This window comes from Macrobrachium rosenbergii, chromosome 42 (assembly GCF_040412425.1).
Source record: "Macrobrachium rosenbergii isolate ZJJX-2024 chromosome 42, ASM4041242v1, whole genome shotgun sequence".
Classification (NCBI taxonomy): domain Eukaryota; kingdom Metazoa; phylum Arthropoda; class Malacostraca; order Decapoda; family Palaemonidae; genus Macrobrachium; species Macrobrachium rosenbergii.
The window spans coordinates 16,462,184-16,480,118 of record NC_089782.1 but is presented as its reverse complement, the minus strand read 5'-3'; the positions used below and the strand labels follow the sequence as shown (position 1 = coordinate 16,480,118).

The 17,935-nt window shown below is 36.7% G+C and overlaps 2 protein-coding genes and 1 pseudogene across 2 annotated transcripts; all 3 read left to right on the top strand.

The window, feature by feature from the left end:
- Positions 1 to 1,100: 1,100 nt before the first annotated feature.
- On the top strand, positions 1,101 to 3,549 carry LOC136827622 (cuticle protein AMP4-like). Its single transcript, XM_067085095.1, is given in 4 exon segments — positions 1,101 to 1,146; positions 2,169 to 2,359; positions 3,059 to 3,142; positions 3,144 to 3,549. Coding segments are annotated over 4 exon segments (366 nt in total). The 5' UTR covers positions 1,101 to 1,137; the 3' UTR covers positions 3,226 to 3,549.
- Positions 3,550 to 8,330: 4,781 nt separating this feature from the next.
- LOC136827621 (cuticle protein AMP4-like) lies at positions 8,331 to 10,821 on the top strand (annotated as a pseudogene).
- Positions 10,822 to 14,961: 4,140 nt separating this feature from the next.
- Positions 14,962 to 17,432, top strand: LOC136827620 (cuticle protein AMP4-like). Its single transcript, XM_067085093.1, is given in 4 exon segments — positions 14,962 to 15,007; positions 15,863 to 16,053; positions 17,014 to 17,097; positions 17,099 to 17,432. Coding segments are annotated over 4 exon segments (366 nt in total). The 5' UTR covers positions 14,962 to 14,998; the 3' UTR covers positions 17,181 to 17,432.
- The last annotated feature ends 503 nt before the right edge of the window (positions 17,433 to 17,935 follow it).

Here is a 17,935-nt window from a genome sequence, read left to right as displayed (position 1 = left end):
CCGTAGAATAAACATATACCGAATAATATATTGTGGACTTACAGGTAATCAGACACAATAATTATAAAAGAAAAATTCAATTGAATCTTGTCCGAATTCAAATACAAAAGATTACAAACGCGGAATTCCTGCCAGAGGCAGCAACCCACACTATTAAAATTCAAACTCTGAAGATTTATTGACTTAGGAGTGTATACCCAATGAGGTGTGTTAGAATGTTAGTCCAAACACAGATGCATAAAGCAAATTTATTTATCTATTTTCGTTACATTACAGAGCTTTCAAAATCACTTATTCTAACAAATGATGGGAATATATAATATATATATATATATATATATATATATATATATATATATATATATATATATGTGTGTGTGTGTGTGTGTGTGTGTATGTATATATAATATATATATATATATATATATATATATATATATATATATATATATATATATATATATATATATATATATATATATATATATAATATACATATATTTTTTATTAATTTTGTAAAAATTAGGATACGAGGATGCAAAATTGAAATTGGCATCTGTTTGTACGGAAATTAAAAGAATTTCTCTCTCTCTCTCTCTCTCTCTCTCTCTCTCTCTCTCTCTCTCTCTCTCTCTCTCTCTCTCTCATTTTAAAACCTATAAACCTTCACACTGGTGACCTCATCCGCTGTTGATATTCTCCTCACTTCGCTACTTAATCGGAGATGCTGTTATCCCATTCTTCCTCACTTGCCCCAAAAATTCTTCTCCTTTCTCTCACCCCTTTGCTCCCTCTCTCCTCCCCTCAGTGAGGATTAAAACGTGATTTTTTTTTGTTCAGTTATGAAACATTCTTAAGATAAATCCCTTTAACTGACAGTGACGATCCACTCTTGTATTTTAACAGTTACCTGACCTACTTTTAGCACGTGCTTGAATAATGCACATCACGTCTCCCTAATTGGTCAAGTACTTACTTCTCCTCAAGCAATCTATCACCCTCCCCAACCCTCACCCCCATCCCCACCTACTCCTACACGTTCACCCCCTTCCTTTCCAAGCACAGATTCCCAGTCAGTAGTATAAAAGGAGCCTCTTCCCCTGTCATCAGCATCAGTTCACAGAGCATCATAGCACGATGAAGTTTGTGAGTACCTCATCTCCCCCAAAGTCATTCTGAGTCGTCTAAATGTTTTGTGATTTTTCAATCCAAACGACTACTTACGAACACGGTTGCCTAAGAACCAAGGGACTCGATCCCAGCTACCTACGAAAGTAGTTACTCCAACCACAGCTAAAAATGCCCTTTGTAAATAGGTATACTAATTGGGAACAAGCTGCCCTCCACTTCAGGTAGGCAGCTGCGCCCCAGATTAGGCAGAATTGCTCTCAGAGCTGCCAATTTGCACGTTCAGGATAAAGCTGAGTGATGTAGCCAGGTTTGCAAGCAATCGGGTTCGTGAGTAGACTGGTTTGTTTGCAGTTGGTTTGACTGGCTGCTGTACCGTTTATGCGTGATTTCGCCAGTTCATCTCAGACAGAAGCAACTTATTTGAAAAGCCATTACCCGAGTGCCGAAGATCTTTGTGGGTTCCCTAAACGCCGGACTTAAAATCGAGTGTGATTTTCAAAATGCGTTGAAGAACGACGTATATTTCTGTAGGTTAGAATATATTATATAAAGTGCCTATTTTCTCTCTCATCCATTTGCCAGAAAAGATGGAGAATTTTTTTTGTCTTTCAGAAGAATTAATGCTGTTTTATACCTTCTGGAGTGGAAACAGATTTTACAGTAAACTTACTGGGAGATATTCAGCTTATATACTCGTACAGTACATACAGAATCACCAAAGTTAATCACACTCGTGCACAGACAGACACACACATACACACAGACATGTATATTATATATATATATATATATATATATATATATATATATATATATATATGTGTGTGTGTGTGTGTGTGTGTGTGCATGTGTGTGAATGTATACATACAGACGCGGATGTCGTGGGAACAAATGATGGCAAGCAGTGTTTATCTACTCGCGACATCCAAAAGCCTTCTGTCCTGTCTCGCTGAATGCCTTGTAACTGATACGAGCCTCCACTGTCTTCTTTTTCTTCTTCTTCATCATCACCTTCTTCTTCTTCCTTATCCCTTCAGGCGGTTCTCTTCTGCCTGGCCGTCGTGGCCTTCGCCGCCCCTCAGGAGGACGCCCAGATCCTCAAGGACGAGAGAGTCGACAACGGCGACGGCTCCTTCAGCTACTCCTTCTCCGCAGACAACGGCATCGAGATGGAAGTGGCAGGAACCCCAGGATCTGAGGGACAGAGCAACATGCAAGGATTCTACCTGTGAGGGAACCCTTCGCCTTTTGTATATCGGGTCTTTTCAGATATCCCTTATCCTTTCTTTAGGTTGATCTCAGATTTGGGGAAAATTACCATATTATGGAGTCCTGTGGGATAAGTTTTATAGGATATCTTGACAAACAAGATTTGTGTTAAGGTTTAGTTAAACTTTATGTTTACAGAATCCTGTAGGATACTTTTACAGGAAACTGCGATGATTTCTACTTTCTTAAGGATAATCTAGTATTTGGCTGAAATGTAAGATTATCCTCAATGAATTACCAAGTGCTAGGTTTAAAAAGATCTTTGAATAACAACAAAATTTTTGCATATGATAATGCAATATTTTTCATCAAGATACCTCAAAATGGTTGATAATATTATATGAGACTGGCCCTAAGTATTTGCATTAAAACGATTCCAGAAATTGGCGAAGAATATTTCACAAGATTTTTCTCTCATTTTTATTACTTCTAAAATACCTATTGATATGATTTTAAAACATTTGCACCGATTGGGATCTAAATACTAAAAAATAATGAGGAATACCTTCTGTTTAATCTCAAGAACAAAATGACATAACTGATAAAAATTGAAAATGAAGTGCAACCCTTACAACGGCTCCCAAAAGAATACTAATTGAATTTCCTTCTCTTCCCTTGTCTTCTTCTTCCTCTCCTGCGACTTCGTCTGGATCGGCAGACTTCCATTGGAGGACGGAGGCTTCGCCAGGGTCACCTTCGTAGCCGACGAGGAGGGCTTCAAACCCTCCAGCGACCTCCTCCCCACCCCCACCCCTCCCTGAACACGTCCACGAACTCCTCAGGATCGCCGAGGAGCAGAGGGCTCAAGGAATCACTTTCGAATAAGGATCTTGCTTTGTCCTTCCCGAGGAATCCTGACTGTCTCATATAAAACTAATTCTCTCTCTCTCTCTCTCTCTCTCTCTCTCTCTCTCTCTCTCTCTCTCTCTCTCTCTCAGAATCCTCTTCGGTTTCCTGAAGGGGAAGAGGACCGACCCCGTCTTTCTCGTCCGATCAACCTACTTATTACAATTGCTGAAGATGCAAAGCTATGTACAGTTCGCGCGTTTTCCAATAAAGTTAATCCGTTCAGTAGGATAGAAAACTGAATTATCTCATCCTTTCATTCCTCATCCACTACAGAATGGAGCACATGGGTTAAAAGAAGAAAGCGAAAAGAAATCAGCGAGATCTATATTTGACTTGCTGGAGTTTCCACTTGTATCAAAACATCATAGGTTATCAAGGTCAGGAAATATTCTCCGCTAATAATCTGATTATGCATTATGGTACAACTGTTTCTGTATTCACATCAAATTTTACGTGATGTGAAGCAATAGACATATGGGGCATATATAGTCATAAATGGAAGGTTGCGAGCATTGAAATTTCTATACATAATAAAAAAGTATAAAATTAAAAGGCATTTGAAGAAAATTCAATATCCTGTTACCATTGAAAAATAACTCATATTTCATAATTAATGCCAGTTTGTTCCACAAACTTGAAAATACTACAGAATTTTAAAAATATTTTCTCCAACTCCATGTATCCTAAATAGAAAAGCTATACACCCATATAAATAGTATATACATATATATATATATGTATATATATACATGTATATATATATATATATATATATATATATATATATATATATATATATATATATATATATATATATATATATATATATATATATATATATTACACACATGTAACAACCATTATTAAATTCACTAAACCTTGATGAAGACTTTTACACCTGGCTGAGATTTGACCAGGACCTATTATTTACGAAAAACGATTGACATATATGAGCTGGTTTTGTAATCCTGGCCTGCGTACAAACAATTATCAGTTAAGATTCCTTTGGGTGTTAGCCAATCACAAGCTTTGGTGAATTCAATATGAAACAATATTTTGGGATTGATATATATATATATATATATATATATATATATATATATATATATATATTATATATATATATATATATATATATATATATATATATATATGTATATATATACTGTATGTAGGGTGAAACACGAGTTTATGCAAATATTTCCGGAAATGAAGGAAAAATTCATTCTGAGCAGTAAGTGTTCTATATAGATATGCATTTTAAGGCTTTGTTTGTCAGCGAGGGAAATTTTAAAATATCTGTTCATCATTAACACTACTCTCGGGCAATGGAGGTTGTTAACAAAAGGTTATAGTAGCCTGGGATGTGGGGGGGGGAGAGTTTGAAATTAATGAGGCAAGTCGATTGCTCTTCTTGTAATTATGATTATTTTTCTTCCAAGGAATCTCATTTTCATGATTAGCTTACAACGATACCATATGACTTTACGTATCAATTCAGTGGTGTGAATGTTGCTGGGTAACATTTACTAGTGACAGATGAATTCTTACACTTCTGTCTGTCCTGCCACCTCGTCAAGGAATTGCTGAATAGGAGCAATGACTAGGCCGACGCCAATGACTGGTGTCTGATGAATACTTCTGATGGAGAGGGAAAGATTTTTATTAATACGTTCTAAATATTCAATGGATGTCTAATGAATAAGCCTACCTTTGATGGAGGGGAGATTCAATTAGGCTTACTTTCCTTTTTCTTTTTTTTATCGGTGACCAATGAACACCACTGATGGAGAGGGAAAGGATTTCAGTGATTCTTACATTATTTTCTCTAGTTCAGCGTCCAAAGAATACATTTGATCGGGAGATATTTGATTCACATCGGCCTAATCACTCCATCCTTCCCCTGCCACCAATATCTCTCACTACTTCAGTATCTTACTCGCCCGAGACCAGTGCTGATGCTCAATGGTTATTTTTTTAATTCTCCTCACTGACATACGGAACCTTAAAATGCTTATCTTTATACAGTAGAACATTTTCTGCTCAAAATTAATTTTTCTTTCATTTCCGAAATATTTCCATAGTCTCATGTTACACACACACCTACATATATATATATATATATATATATATATATATATATATATATATATATATATATATATATATATATATATATATATATATATGGATATATATATATATATATATATATATATATATATATATATATATATATATATATATATATATATTAAGCCAGAAATACTGTTTAATATTGTAAGGCTGATTAACAAACGGGAAATTTCTCCTAAATCACATATTGTTCTCTTTTCCTGAGGTCAAAGAAAATCCCACATTCTTCATTCTTGTAGAGTTAAGAGGATAAAAAAATAGAGCTTTTTCGCTGCTTGCATGGTGCGGAAGTCACTTAATGACCGGGCATAGAGCTTGTAGTTTCATACCCTATACTCCTGATACAAAATAACACAAAGTTCCTCCTTGGACGGGTCGATATCGTACTCGGTTAGCACTCTGCTGGGCCCGAGTTCGAGTCTCCGGCCGGCCAATGAAGAATTAGAGGAATTTATTTCTGGTGATAGAAATTCATTTCTCGCTATAATGTGGTTCGGATTCCACAATAAGCTATAGGTCCCGTTGCTAGGTAACCAATTGGTTCTTAGCCACGTAAAATAAGTCTAATCCTTCGGGCCAGACCTCTCTAGGGGAGCTGTTAATCAGCTCAGTGGTCTGGTTAAACTAAGGTATACTTTTTCCAAACCATAAAGTAAATAAACATTCTCTCGATCATTGTAACTGAATGTAGTGCAGAAGAGAAAAAAATCTTAGTTACTGGATTTGTTCCATGAGAGAAAACTCGATGTCACGACACCCACTGAGACAAAAGTAAAAGAGCAGAGTTCATAGAAATGGAAAGGGAAAACAGTCATTGTGTCTGGGGTAACCGAAGGAATTAAAGCAAGGAAATGGACAGCATCCCAAGGATCACATGTACTCTGGAGGTGGTTACAAGCGTGCAAATGTGTTATTAGAGAATTATGTGGAAGAGATGGACAGCGTTAAGTGGAAAAGCTGTAATACTGAGCGTCTTCGTATTTATATAAACCTGGAATGGAAAAGAATGATGGTCTTTGCAGTCATGCAAAGGTAGGTGACAGAGAGAGAGAGAATTATGTAGTGGTAATAATGGAGTTTCAACACCAAATGGAAATAGAGAAAATATCGTGGAAGTGTCAGACCACCTTTTCCCGCCATAGAATTATTGCATGTTGGTATTCCTTGGTGTTTTCTTCATTCCTTCCGATTTGGAATTCTTTTCCTGCTTCGGTTTTTTCTGACTGAAAAACCTCCCTGCATTTCAGTGGCTGAAGGCTTTATCTCCTTGCCATTTCACCTTCCTTCTCTCTTTTTCTTATTTTCTTCAGGTCTGGGCTAGAAAAGGGCATGAGGTAGTCTGTTCAATTGGCATTTACTCTTAAACAAGAAACAGTTCATTTCAAGGAAACATAAACAGCAGAAACATTACCCAGTTCAGTTCAGTGAGTTATCTGTTTTCTTGGGAAGTCTTTCACTCTTCAGTTTTGGGAGAGGTACAAAAGAGAGTCGCCGCACCCTCACGCTCGCCTTGTCGCACTTGTTAGTCAACCTTCTCTTGGATTTCCTAAGAACGAGATTCTAGGAATATTCCCGAAAATTATGCCAGTCTTATGGTTGAGTAGGTTAACGATTCCTATAGAACTTCCTAGAGAATTTAGACGAACTCTCCTGGGTTTTATTCTAGAATTTTAGTTGCAAGAACGATGTTATTCTTCTGATAGAATTTCCTATAGAATAAGGAATAAATGAAATCCTTTTCTACAATTTTTCGTTGTAATCACGATTTTACTTTTTTGCAGGAAACTGATGAATTCGGATGATACACTCTTTATCCATTTCACAGTCGACGAATGAAATATAAAATTTTTGTTGACCTTGAATTAAAAACACCGAATATGTTAGACCTTCGCTTCACACGAATATTTGCCTCCTGTGTGTGAGGCATGAACAGAATGGTGCTTTCCAGGACATGTAAGAGAGAAGGCCTTCAGAAAGTCCTTAGAATAAACATATACCAAAATAATATATTGTGACTTACAGGTAATCAGACCCAATAATTATATAAGAAAAATTCAGTGGAATCTTTTCGGAATTTAAATACAAAAAGATTACAAACGCCGAATTCCAGCCAGAGGCAGCAACCCACACAATTACAAAGAAAAGAAGTTTCATAGGTTATCGGCGCCTATGCTGTCATAAAAATTCAAACTCTGAAGATCTGTTGATTTAGGGGTGTATATCCAGTGAGGTGTATTAGAATATTAGTCCAAACACAAATGCATAAAGCAATTTTACTTATCTATTTTCATTACATTACATAGCTTTCAAAATCATTTATTCTCAAAAAAGATAGGAATATATAATGTATATATATGTGAATATATACGAGTATATATATGATTGTATATATATGTATATACAATATATAGGGTATATACATTTTTATTACCTTATTTGTAAACATAAAAGATACGAGAATGCACAATTCAAATTTACACTTGTTTGCATGGAAATATGCAAAGGACTCTCTCTCTCTCTCTCTCTCTCTCTCTCTCTCTCTCTCTCTCTCTCTCTCTCTCTCTCTCAGTTAAAGAACTATAAACCTTCACACTGGTGACCTCATCCGCTGTTGATATTCTCCTCACTTCGCTACTTAATCGGAGATGCTGTTATCCCATTCTTCCTCACTTGCCCCAAAAAATTCTTCTCCTTTCTCTCACCCCCTTTGCTCCTTCCCTCTCTCCTCCCCTCAGTGAGGATTTAAACGTGAATTTCTTTTCTTCAGTTATGAATCATACTTATGGTAAATCTCTTTAACTGACAGTGACGATCCTCTCTTGTTCTTTAACAGTTACCTGACCTACTTTTAACACGTGCTTGAATAATGCACATCACGTCTCCCTAATTGGTCAAGTACTTACTTCTCCTCAAGCAATCTATCACCCTCCCCCAACCCTCACCCCCATCCCCACCTTCCTTTCCAAGCACAGATTCCCAGTCAGTAGTATAAAAGGAGCCTCTTCCCCTGTCATCAGCATCAGTTCACAGAGCATCATAGCAGGATGAAGTTTGTGAGTACCTCATCTCCCTCAGAATCATTCTGGGTCGTCTAAATGTTTTGTGATTTCTTACGAACATGGCTGCCTAAGAACCAGGAAATACCGATCTCAGCTACCTACGAAAGTGGTTACTCCAACCATAGCTAAAAATACCGTTTGTAAAAGGTATACTAATTGGGGAACAAGCTGCCCTCCACGTCAGGTAGGAAGCTGCACCCCAGATTAGGCAGAATTGCTCTCAGAGCTGCCAATTTGCAGGTTCAGGATAAAGCTGAGTGATGTAGCCAGGTTTGCAAGCAATCGGGTTCGTGAGTAGACTGGTTTGTTTGCAGCTGGTTTGACTGGCTGCTTTATTGTTTATGCGTGATTTCGCCAGTTCATCTCAGACAGAAGCAATTGATATTTTTATACTTATTTGAAACGCCATTACCCAGTGCCGAAGACCTTTGTGGGTTCCTAAACGCCGGACTTAAAATCAAGTGTGATTATAAAAATGCATTGAAAAACGGCGTATATTTCTGTAGGTTAAAATATATTTCAGAAGGTGCCTATTTTCTCTTATCCATTTGCCATAAAAGATGGAGAATTATTTTTTATCATTAGGACGAGTTTATGTTATGTTTTATAACTTCTGAAGTGGAAACAGATTTTTAAAGTAAAGTTACTTGAGATATTCTGCTTATATATATATATATATATATATATATATATATATATATATATATATATATATATATATATATATATATATATATATATATATATATATATATATATATATATAATTTATATATATACTGAGTGACCAAAGTTAATCACGCATGTCCACAAACAGACACACATATGTATATACAGTATGTGTGTGAGTGTGTGTGAGTGTATGTGTGTGTGTGAATGTATATATGCCAGCGCACAATCTGTGAGAATAAATGATAACAAATAACATTTATCCACTCACGACATCCCTAAGCCTTCTGTTCTGTCTCGCTGAGTGCCAGTCTTCACTGTCTTCTTCTTCTTTTTCTTCTTCTTCATCATCATCACCTTCTTCTTCTTCCTTATCCCTTCAGGCCGTTCTCTTCTGCCTGGCCGTCGTGGCCTTCGCCGCCCCTCAGGAGGACGCCCAGATCCTCAAGGACGAAAGAGTCGACAATGGCGACGGCTCCTTCAGCTACTCCTTCTCCGCAGACAACGGCATCGAGATGGAAGTGGCAGGAACCCCAGGATCTGAGGGACAGAGCAACATGCAAGGATTCTACCTGTGAGGGAACCTCTTCTATAGGATCATTTCAGAAGTTCCTTCTGATTTCTTTAGCAGAATTTCAGATTAGGTTAAAATTGCCAGATTATGGAATCCTTTGCAACACATTTCATAGGATATTTTGATAAACTGCTTAGGCTTTGTTTAGGATAGTTCAGTGTTGTTTAATATTCTGTTTAATATAGAATCTTCTTGGATACTTTTTATTGGATCATCAAAGATTTGTGTCAAGTTTGAATAGGATAATTCAAGGTTTCGTTTACGGGATCCTGTAGGATACGTTCGTAGGATACTTTGATAAATTGTTTTTACTTTCTTAACGATATTCTAATGTTTAGTTGAAATTTGTAATGAAATGGATTACCCTGTGTCGCGTTTTACAGGATCATTGAACGACTACTTATTTTGTGACTAAGATAATGCAACATGTTTGACAAAGATAACTCAATATAGGCGACCACATAAAATGGGATATGGCCCTGAGTATTTGCATAAAATTACTCCAGGAATTGACGAAGAATATTTCACAAGATTTTCCTTTCATGTTTATTGAAAAATATCGTCTGTTTAGTCTCAAGAACAAAATGACATATCTGATCAAAACTTAAAGCGAAATGCAACCCTTACAACGACTCCTAAAAGAATACTAATTGATTTTCCTTCTCTCCCCTTTTCTTCTTCTTCCTCTCCTTCTGCGACTTCGTCTGGATCGGCAGTCTTCCATTGGAGGACGGAGGCTTCGCCAAAGTCACCTTCGTAGCCGACGAGGAGGGCTTCAAACCCTCCAGCGACCCTCCTCCCCACCCCCCCCCCCTCCTGAACACGTCCACGAACTCCTCAGGATCGCCGAGGAGCAGAGGGCTCAAGGAATCACCTTCGAATAAGGATCTTGCTTTGTCCTTCCCGAGGAATCCTGACTGTCTCATATAAAACTCTCTCTCTCTCTCTCTCTCTCTCTCTCTCTCTCTCTTCCGCTCAGAATCTTCTTTGGTTTCCTGAAGGTGAAGAGGACCGACCCAGTCTTTCTCGTCCCGATCAACCTACTTATTACACTTACTGATGATGCAAAGCTATGTACAGTTCGCGCGTTTTCCAATAAAGTTAATCCGCTCAGTAGGATAGAAAACGGAATTATTTCATCCTTTCATTCCCCATCCACTACAGAATAGAGCATATGGGTCAAAAGAAGAAAGTGAGAAGAATTGAGGGAGATCCATTGCTTTACTGGAGTATCCCCTTGTGTCAAAACATCATAGGTCATTAACGCCAGAAAATACTAGCTGCTTATAATCTAATTAAGCATTCTTGGCCGGCTAATGAAGAATTAGAGGAATTTATTTCTGGGGATAGAAATTCATTTCTCTCTATAATGTGGTTCGGATGCTACAATAAGCTGTAGGTCCCGTTGCTAGGTAACCAATTGGTTCTTAGCCACGTAAAATAAGTCTAATCCTTCGGGCCAGACCTATCTAGGGGAGATGTTAATCAGCTCAGTGGTCTGGTTAAACTAAGGTATACTTAACTTACACATATCAGACTTTATAAAAGTCATGAAGCAATTGTCAAGCAGATCATGTTTACCTTTAAGTGGAAACTGACAGGCCATAAATATTTATGTATATATATACAAGAAATAAAAATGGCATCTGAAGAAGTATAAATTTCTGATATTTTTTTTTTTTTCAAGAAAATGTTTCATATATCTAATGGATATATGAAACATTTTCTTGAAAAAAAATTAAAAATATCACTCTATTTAAAACAATAATTTTTTCCTCTCGTTGTATTCTGAATAGAATATATATATATATATATATATATATATATATATATATATATATATATATATATATATATATATATATATATATATATATATATATATATATAGTATATATACATACATATATATATATACACATACGTGTGTGTGTGTGTGTGTGAATTTGGTCCTTTATACACGTACCATTTGTTTTTATATGTATTTACGAATATTAACCCACAAAAAGAGATTGATATCGAATTCTTTACCTCGGCAATACCTTACATCCCAAGGACATTATACCAAAGGCCCACTTATTTCTCTTGAAAGCCAGATGGCCAAAATCCTTGTCTATCATTATTTTGAAACCAAACGCCCCAGTTCGAATCCTAGCCGGTGCAAAAGCACCTGTCAGTTATAATTCTCTTTGGGTTTAGTTATTCCCAAGGTATATTCAATTCAGTTTTAAATGATATTAAAGGATAACTGTGGCTTTACATTTGTTAATATGTATATTATATATATATATATATATATATACATATATATATATACTGTATATATACATACATACATACATATATATATATATATATATATATATATATATATATTTATATATATATATATATATATATAAATGATATATATATATATATATATATATATATATATATATATATATATATATATATATATATATATATATATATGAGTTTATATATATATATATATATATATATATATATATATATATATATATATATATATATATATATATATATATAAAACTCATTGAAAACATTGAAGAAGCCAATACCCTAAAATCCGTATAATCGTCTCCTCCAGAGGATTTTGCAATCACGCTTTCTTCACTCTTTTAGAACTGCGGGGATAAACCTGAGAGATTTCTCGCTGCTGTGCATGGCTTGCAAAGCACCACATAATGCCAGGGTAAAGTGTTTGTAGTTCCATACCCCATAACTCCCGTTACAAAATGTCATGAAAGAAATAAACATTGTCTCGGTCATTGCAATAGCATTTGGTGCAGAAGAGGAAAAATCTAAGATAGTAGATTTGTTCAAGGAGAGAAATCTCGACGTCATGGCACCCAGTGAGGCGAAAGTAAAAGGGCAGAGTTAACAGGACTAAAAATAAACAAGTGGAAAATGAGCTAAAGTTTCTTCTGCTCAATCGAGTTTTCTGTACAGCATATAATGCTGTATGAAACTCTCGGCCACGGCCCATGAAAGTCTAAGCCGCGACCCATGAAACACTCAGCCGCAGCCCATGAAATTCTCAACTTGTGTTGTTGGTACCCGTAGAGGTGCCAGATGCAAAATCATGGCTAACCTTAACCTTAAATAAAATAAAAACTACTGAGGCTAGAGGGCTGCAATTTGGTGTGATTGATGATTGGAGGGTGGATGATCAACGTTCCAATTTGCAGCCCTCTAGGCTCAGTAGTTTGCAAGATCTGAGGGCGAACGGATAGGCAAAAAGCCATCTCAATAGTTTTCTTTTACAAAAACTAAAAGTGATTGTTTCTTGAGTAACCGAAAGCTTTAAAGCTTGGAAAGGAGTAACACTTGAAGGATCAGCAATGATCTGAAGGCACCTGAAATCACGCAAATGCGTTGGTTCGAGGGCGTTACAGTAGAAAAGGATTGCGTTAAAAAAACAGTTGTAATAGAGAATGGTCCTGGAATAGAAAAGAATGAGAGTCAGGGCCAGCAATCTTGTAGAGCCTGAATCTCTGCCTGGTTGGGTTTGGTAAATAAGAAAAGGCCGATTTAATGCAATGTTCGGTGACAGACAGCATGCAGTCGAGGTTTATGGATTAGCTGGTGTAAACGAAAAAGGACCCTGGATGGAATTTCTGGAAAGTGGTTTGATTGCTGAAAATACTTGGTTTCCAGAGAAAAATACCAGTCAGAACACATTCCTTTCCTCCTCCCCCACCCCCATTCCTCCGCCATTTAATTTTTGGAGTTTTTTATTCCTTGGATTGAGCACGCAGGTACCAGGTTGAATATTCTAATTTGGAGTTTTTTTCATTTCCCTGCTTTTGTTTTCCTAAATGTCACAGCCTTCCTGCCTTTCAGAGGCTGAAGGTTCAATTTTCCAGGCCCTTTTGCTCTCCTTCTCCTTTTTTCTCGTTTTCTTTGGGTCTGGGCAACAAAAGAACATTAAGCTGTATGTATGACTGGGCGTGTAATCTAATGGAAGAAACAGTTGCATTTGAAAAAAAAATTACCTACGGTCTCACCACAGCCAGATTTAATTCACTGACATCTATTTTCTTAGGAAAAGCTAAAAACACTGTTGAAATTCAGCTTCTATTTTGGAGAAAGGTACAAACTCAAACAGAAAATCGACTCACCTCTGGTCTCGCCTAGTCGCCTATGTTCGCCAGCCCTATCGGGGGATTCCTAATTGTCGACGATATTTCTAGAATTTTCAAGGGGATCCGGAAGAAGTCTGCTTGGTTTTGTTTTAATTAGGAAAACATCATTACTCTGTTTATGCAAGCCCCTTTACAATAATTAAGCAAATTCAAAATATTTTCATTATTTAATAGTCAGTGAATGAATTATAATATTGTTACAGAATTCGCAATAAAAATCTCGAATGTGTTCACCACATAGTTTAGACGTTGGATGGCCTCATGTGAGTTATGAATTTAGAACATTATGTTATCCAAGACATTTAATCAAGAAAGACGTCAGTCAAGGTGCAAAACAATCATGTCATAGTTCTTTTGTATGTTACGATCATACAGGGTGTTACTCTCAGATGTTCTCTCCATTCCTTATGATCCAAAGGTGTTAAGTATTCAGAAAAATTTAGCAAATTTCCAAATGACGAAGTAAAAATTTATTGCTTGGTTGTAAAACCACAATTAACGGATTCAAGTTTGAATCTAAATAGAGAGAGAATTTCAAACGTGAAATTCCATGCAGTTGTTTTAACTCAAACTCCAGCGAGGAAAAAGTACTTCTTATATTGCATGCAACAGTACGAATTCTCTCTCTCTCTCTCTCTCTCTCTCTCTCTCTCTCTCTCTCTCTCTCTCTCTCTCTCTCTCTCATTTAAAGACTCATAAACCTTCACACTCGTGACCTTATCCACTGTTAATGGGAGATGCTGTTATCCCATTCTCCCTCACCTCCCCCTTAAGTTCTTCTTTCTCTCTTCCCCTTTACTCCTTCTCTTCTCCAATTAGTGAGGATTTTAATATGATTTTTTTTTCAGGTATGAATCATATTTATGATAAATCCCTTTGATTGACAGTGACGATCCTCTCTTGCATTTTAACAGTTACCTGACCTACTTTTAACGCGTCCCTGAATAATACAACTCACCTTCTCTCTAAGCCTTTAAGTATTTACTTCTCCCGAAGCAATCTCTCACCCACCCCAACCCCATACCCACCTACTCCTACAGGGTCACCCACCCCATCCTTTCCAAGCACAGATTCCCAGTCAGTAGTATAAAAGGAGCCTCTTCCCCTGTCATCAGCATCAGTTCACAGAGCATCATAGCAGGATGAAGTTTGTGAGTACCTCATCTCCCTCAGACTTATTCAGGGTCGTCTAAATGTTTTGTGATTTGTCCAGTCAAACGGCTATTTACGAACACGGTTGCCTAAAGACTAGGGGCCTCTGAATTCAGCTATTTACGACCATGGCTACTCCAAACCGGGCTACCTACGCGCCTAACTAAAATGAATCTTCATAAACTGACATATTATTTGGGGAACCAGGTACCTTCCTGGTCAGGTGGGAAGTTCAATCTTAGGTTAAGTAAGGATTTATTCCCTGAGCTGCTAATTTGCACTTTTTGGATCAAGCGAAGAGTTGTGGCCAGGTGCGCAGGCAAGCGGATTTGTACGTTGCCGGTTTGACTGGCGACAGACCATACTGTGTGTGCATGTGTGTGTGTGTGTTTTATTATCGGATGTCAGACAAAAAAAATATTTTTTTATTTATACCGAAACTTAAGCACCTAAGTACCGAAGATCATTGTGGGTTCATGAAACGCCAAATTGAGGTTAAGAAGCGATTGAAGAAATCCACATTTTTCATCATCTTAAAAGAATATCATAAATTTTTATTCGGTCTCGTATTCATCTGTCCAAAAAGATGAATTTGATTTCGTTTTACAAAATTTTATTAATTTTTTGCAGATTTCAATTTAAAATTACATGGAGATATCTAGCATAGTGTGTACATTCAGAACATACTCATATGTATATGTCTGTTTATATAGCTACAGGCACAAAAGCTGTAAAAGTCAATCATAACAAAGAGTGTTTATCCATACATGAATCCCAGGTAACTGCTGCGAGCCATTGCTGTCTTTTTATTTTTTTCGTCTTCATCATCTTCTTCTTCTTCCTTATCCCTTCAGGCCGTTCTCTTCTGCCTCGCCGTCGTGGCCTTCGCCGCCCCTCAGGAGGACGCCCAGATTCTCAAGGACGAAAGAGTCGACAACGGCGACGGCTCCTTCAGCTACTCCTTCTCCGCAGACAACGGCATCGAGATGGAAGTGGCAGGAACCCCAGGATCTGAGGGACAGAGCAACATGCAAGGATTCTACCTGTGAGGGAACCCTTCGTCTGCAGTCCTTCGGGACGCCTTCTATAGGAACTTTTAAGACATTCCTTACGCTCGTTTTGAGTTAATTTCAGATTTTTTGAAATATTGCCAAATTATGGGATCCATTTAGGAAACGTTCTATGGGATATTTTGACAATTGTTTACGCTTTGCCTAGGATAATTCAATGTTTAGTTAAACTTTAGGATTTTAAAATCTTTTATGTTGCGTTAATAGGCCATTTTGATAAAGTATGTATCCATTCATAACGACAATTTAATTAACATAGGTTAGAATTTTATGATTGTGGATTGCATTGTGCCAGTTTGATAGGATCTCAGAATAAATAAGACTGTTTTGTCTCAGATTAAGATTAAGATTTTTAGGCTATGCAATACTTCATTGCAATTTTAATAAGGAAAATCTTATATCTCTCTAAGATAATCAAGGGTGTTTTAGCCCCAGATCACTCAGGTAGGAGGCTCATCTAATTCCAGACGTTGGTTGAGGCTATGCTCAGGATTCTTGAATATTTCATCCAGATTTTATTTAGGAAATAAATGAGATTTAATCTCTATTCATTCCGAGAGCGTTTTGCAATTTGCTGAGTTAATTCAAGTTCTGTTATACCAAGGTAGCTAAATATGGGGTTTCATATAATTTGAGATGTGGTTCTATATTTATATTAGAATAGCCTTAAGAATTATCTTGAAACATCACGCAAGATTTCCTGTTATACTTATTACTTCCAAAATGTTTCTTGAAAGGTTTTTAAACCATTTACTGCCATTTTGATCTAAATGCTGAAGAACAATGAAGAATATCATATATTTAATCTGATAAACGAAAGACGTATCTAAGCGACATCGAAAGTAAAGTACAACCTCTGCAGCGATTCCCACAAGAGTGCTAATTGGTTTTCCTTTCTTCTTCCTCTCCTTCTGCGACTTCGTCTGGATCGGCAGTCTTCCCCTGGAGGACGGAGGCTTCGCCAGGGTCACCTTCGTAGCCGACGAGGAGGGCTTCAAACCCTCCAGCGACCTCCTCCCCACCCCCACCCCTCCCTGAACACGTCCACGAACTCCTCAGGATCGCCGAGGAGCAGAGGGCTCAAGGAATCACTTTCGAATAAGGATCTTGCTTTGTCCTTCCCGAGGAATCCTGACTGTCTCGTGTAAAGCTAATTCTCTCTCTCTCTCTCTCTCTCTCTCTCTCTCTCTCTCTCTCTCTCTCTCTCTCTTCTCTCAGAATCTTCTTTGGTTTCCTGAAGGTGAAGAGGACCGACCCCGTCTTTCTCGTCCCGATCAACCTACTTATTACACTTACTGAAGATGCAAAGCTATGTACAGTTCGCGCGTTTTCCAATAAAGTTAATCCGGAATTATCTCATCCTTTCATTCCTCATCCACTACAGAATAGACTGATGGGTCAAAAGAAGAGAATTAAAAGAAATGAGGGAGATCAGCTGATTCATTAGAGTATTCCCTCACTTCAAAACATTACGCATCATCGACATCAAAAAATATTTTCCGATAGTAATCTGATTATGCATTTTTATACACATATTTCTGTATCTGCATCAAATTTTACAAAACACCATGACGTAGTAGTCATGAAAATCATTTGTACCTATAAATGCAAACTGAAAGTCGTGTATATATATATATATATATATATATATATATATATATATATATATATATATATATATATATATATATATATATATATAAATGTATATATATATATATAAATATATATATACATGTATGGATGTATATATATATTTATATTTATATTTATATATATATATATATATATATATATATATATATATATTGTATGTTTGTGTTATATATATAAATAGATATATATTATATATATGTA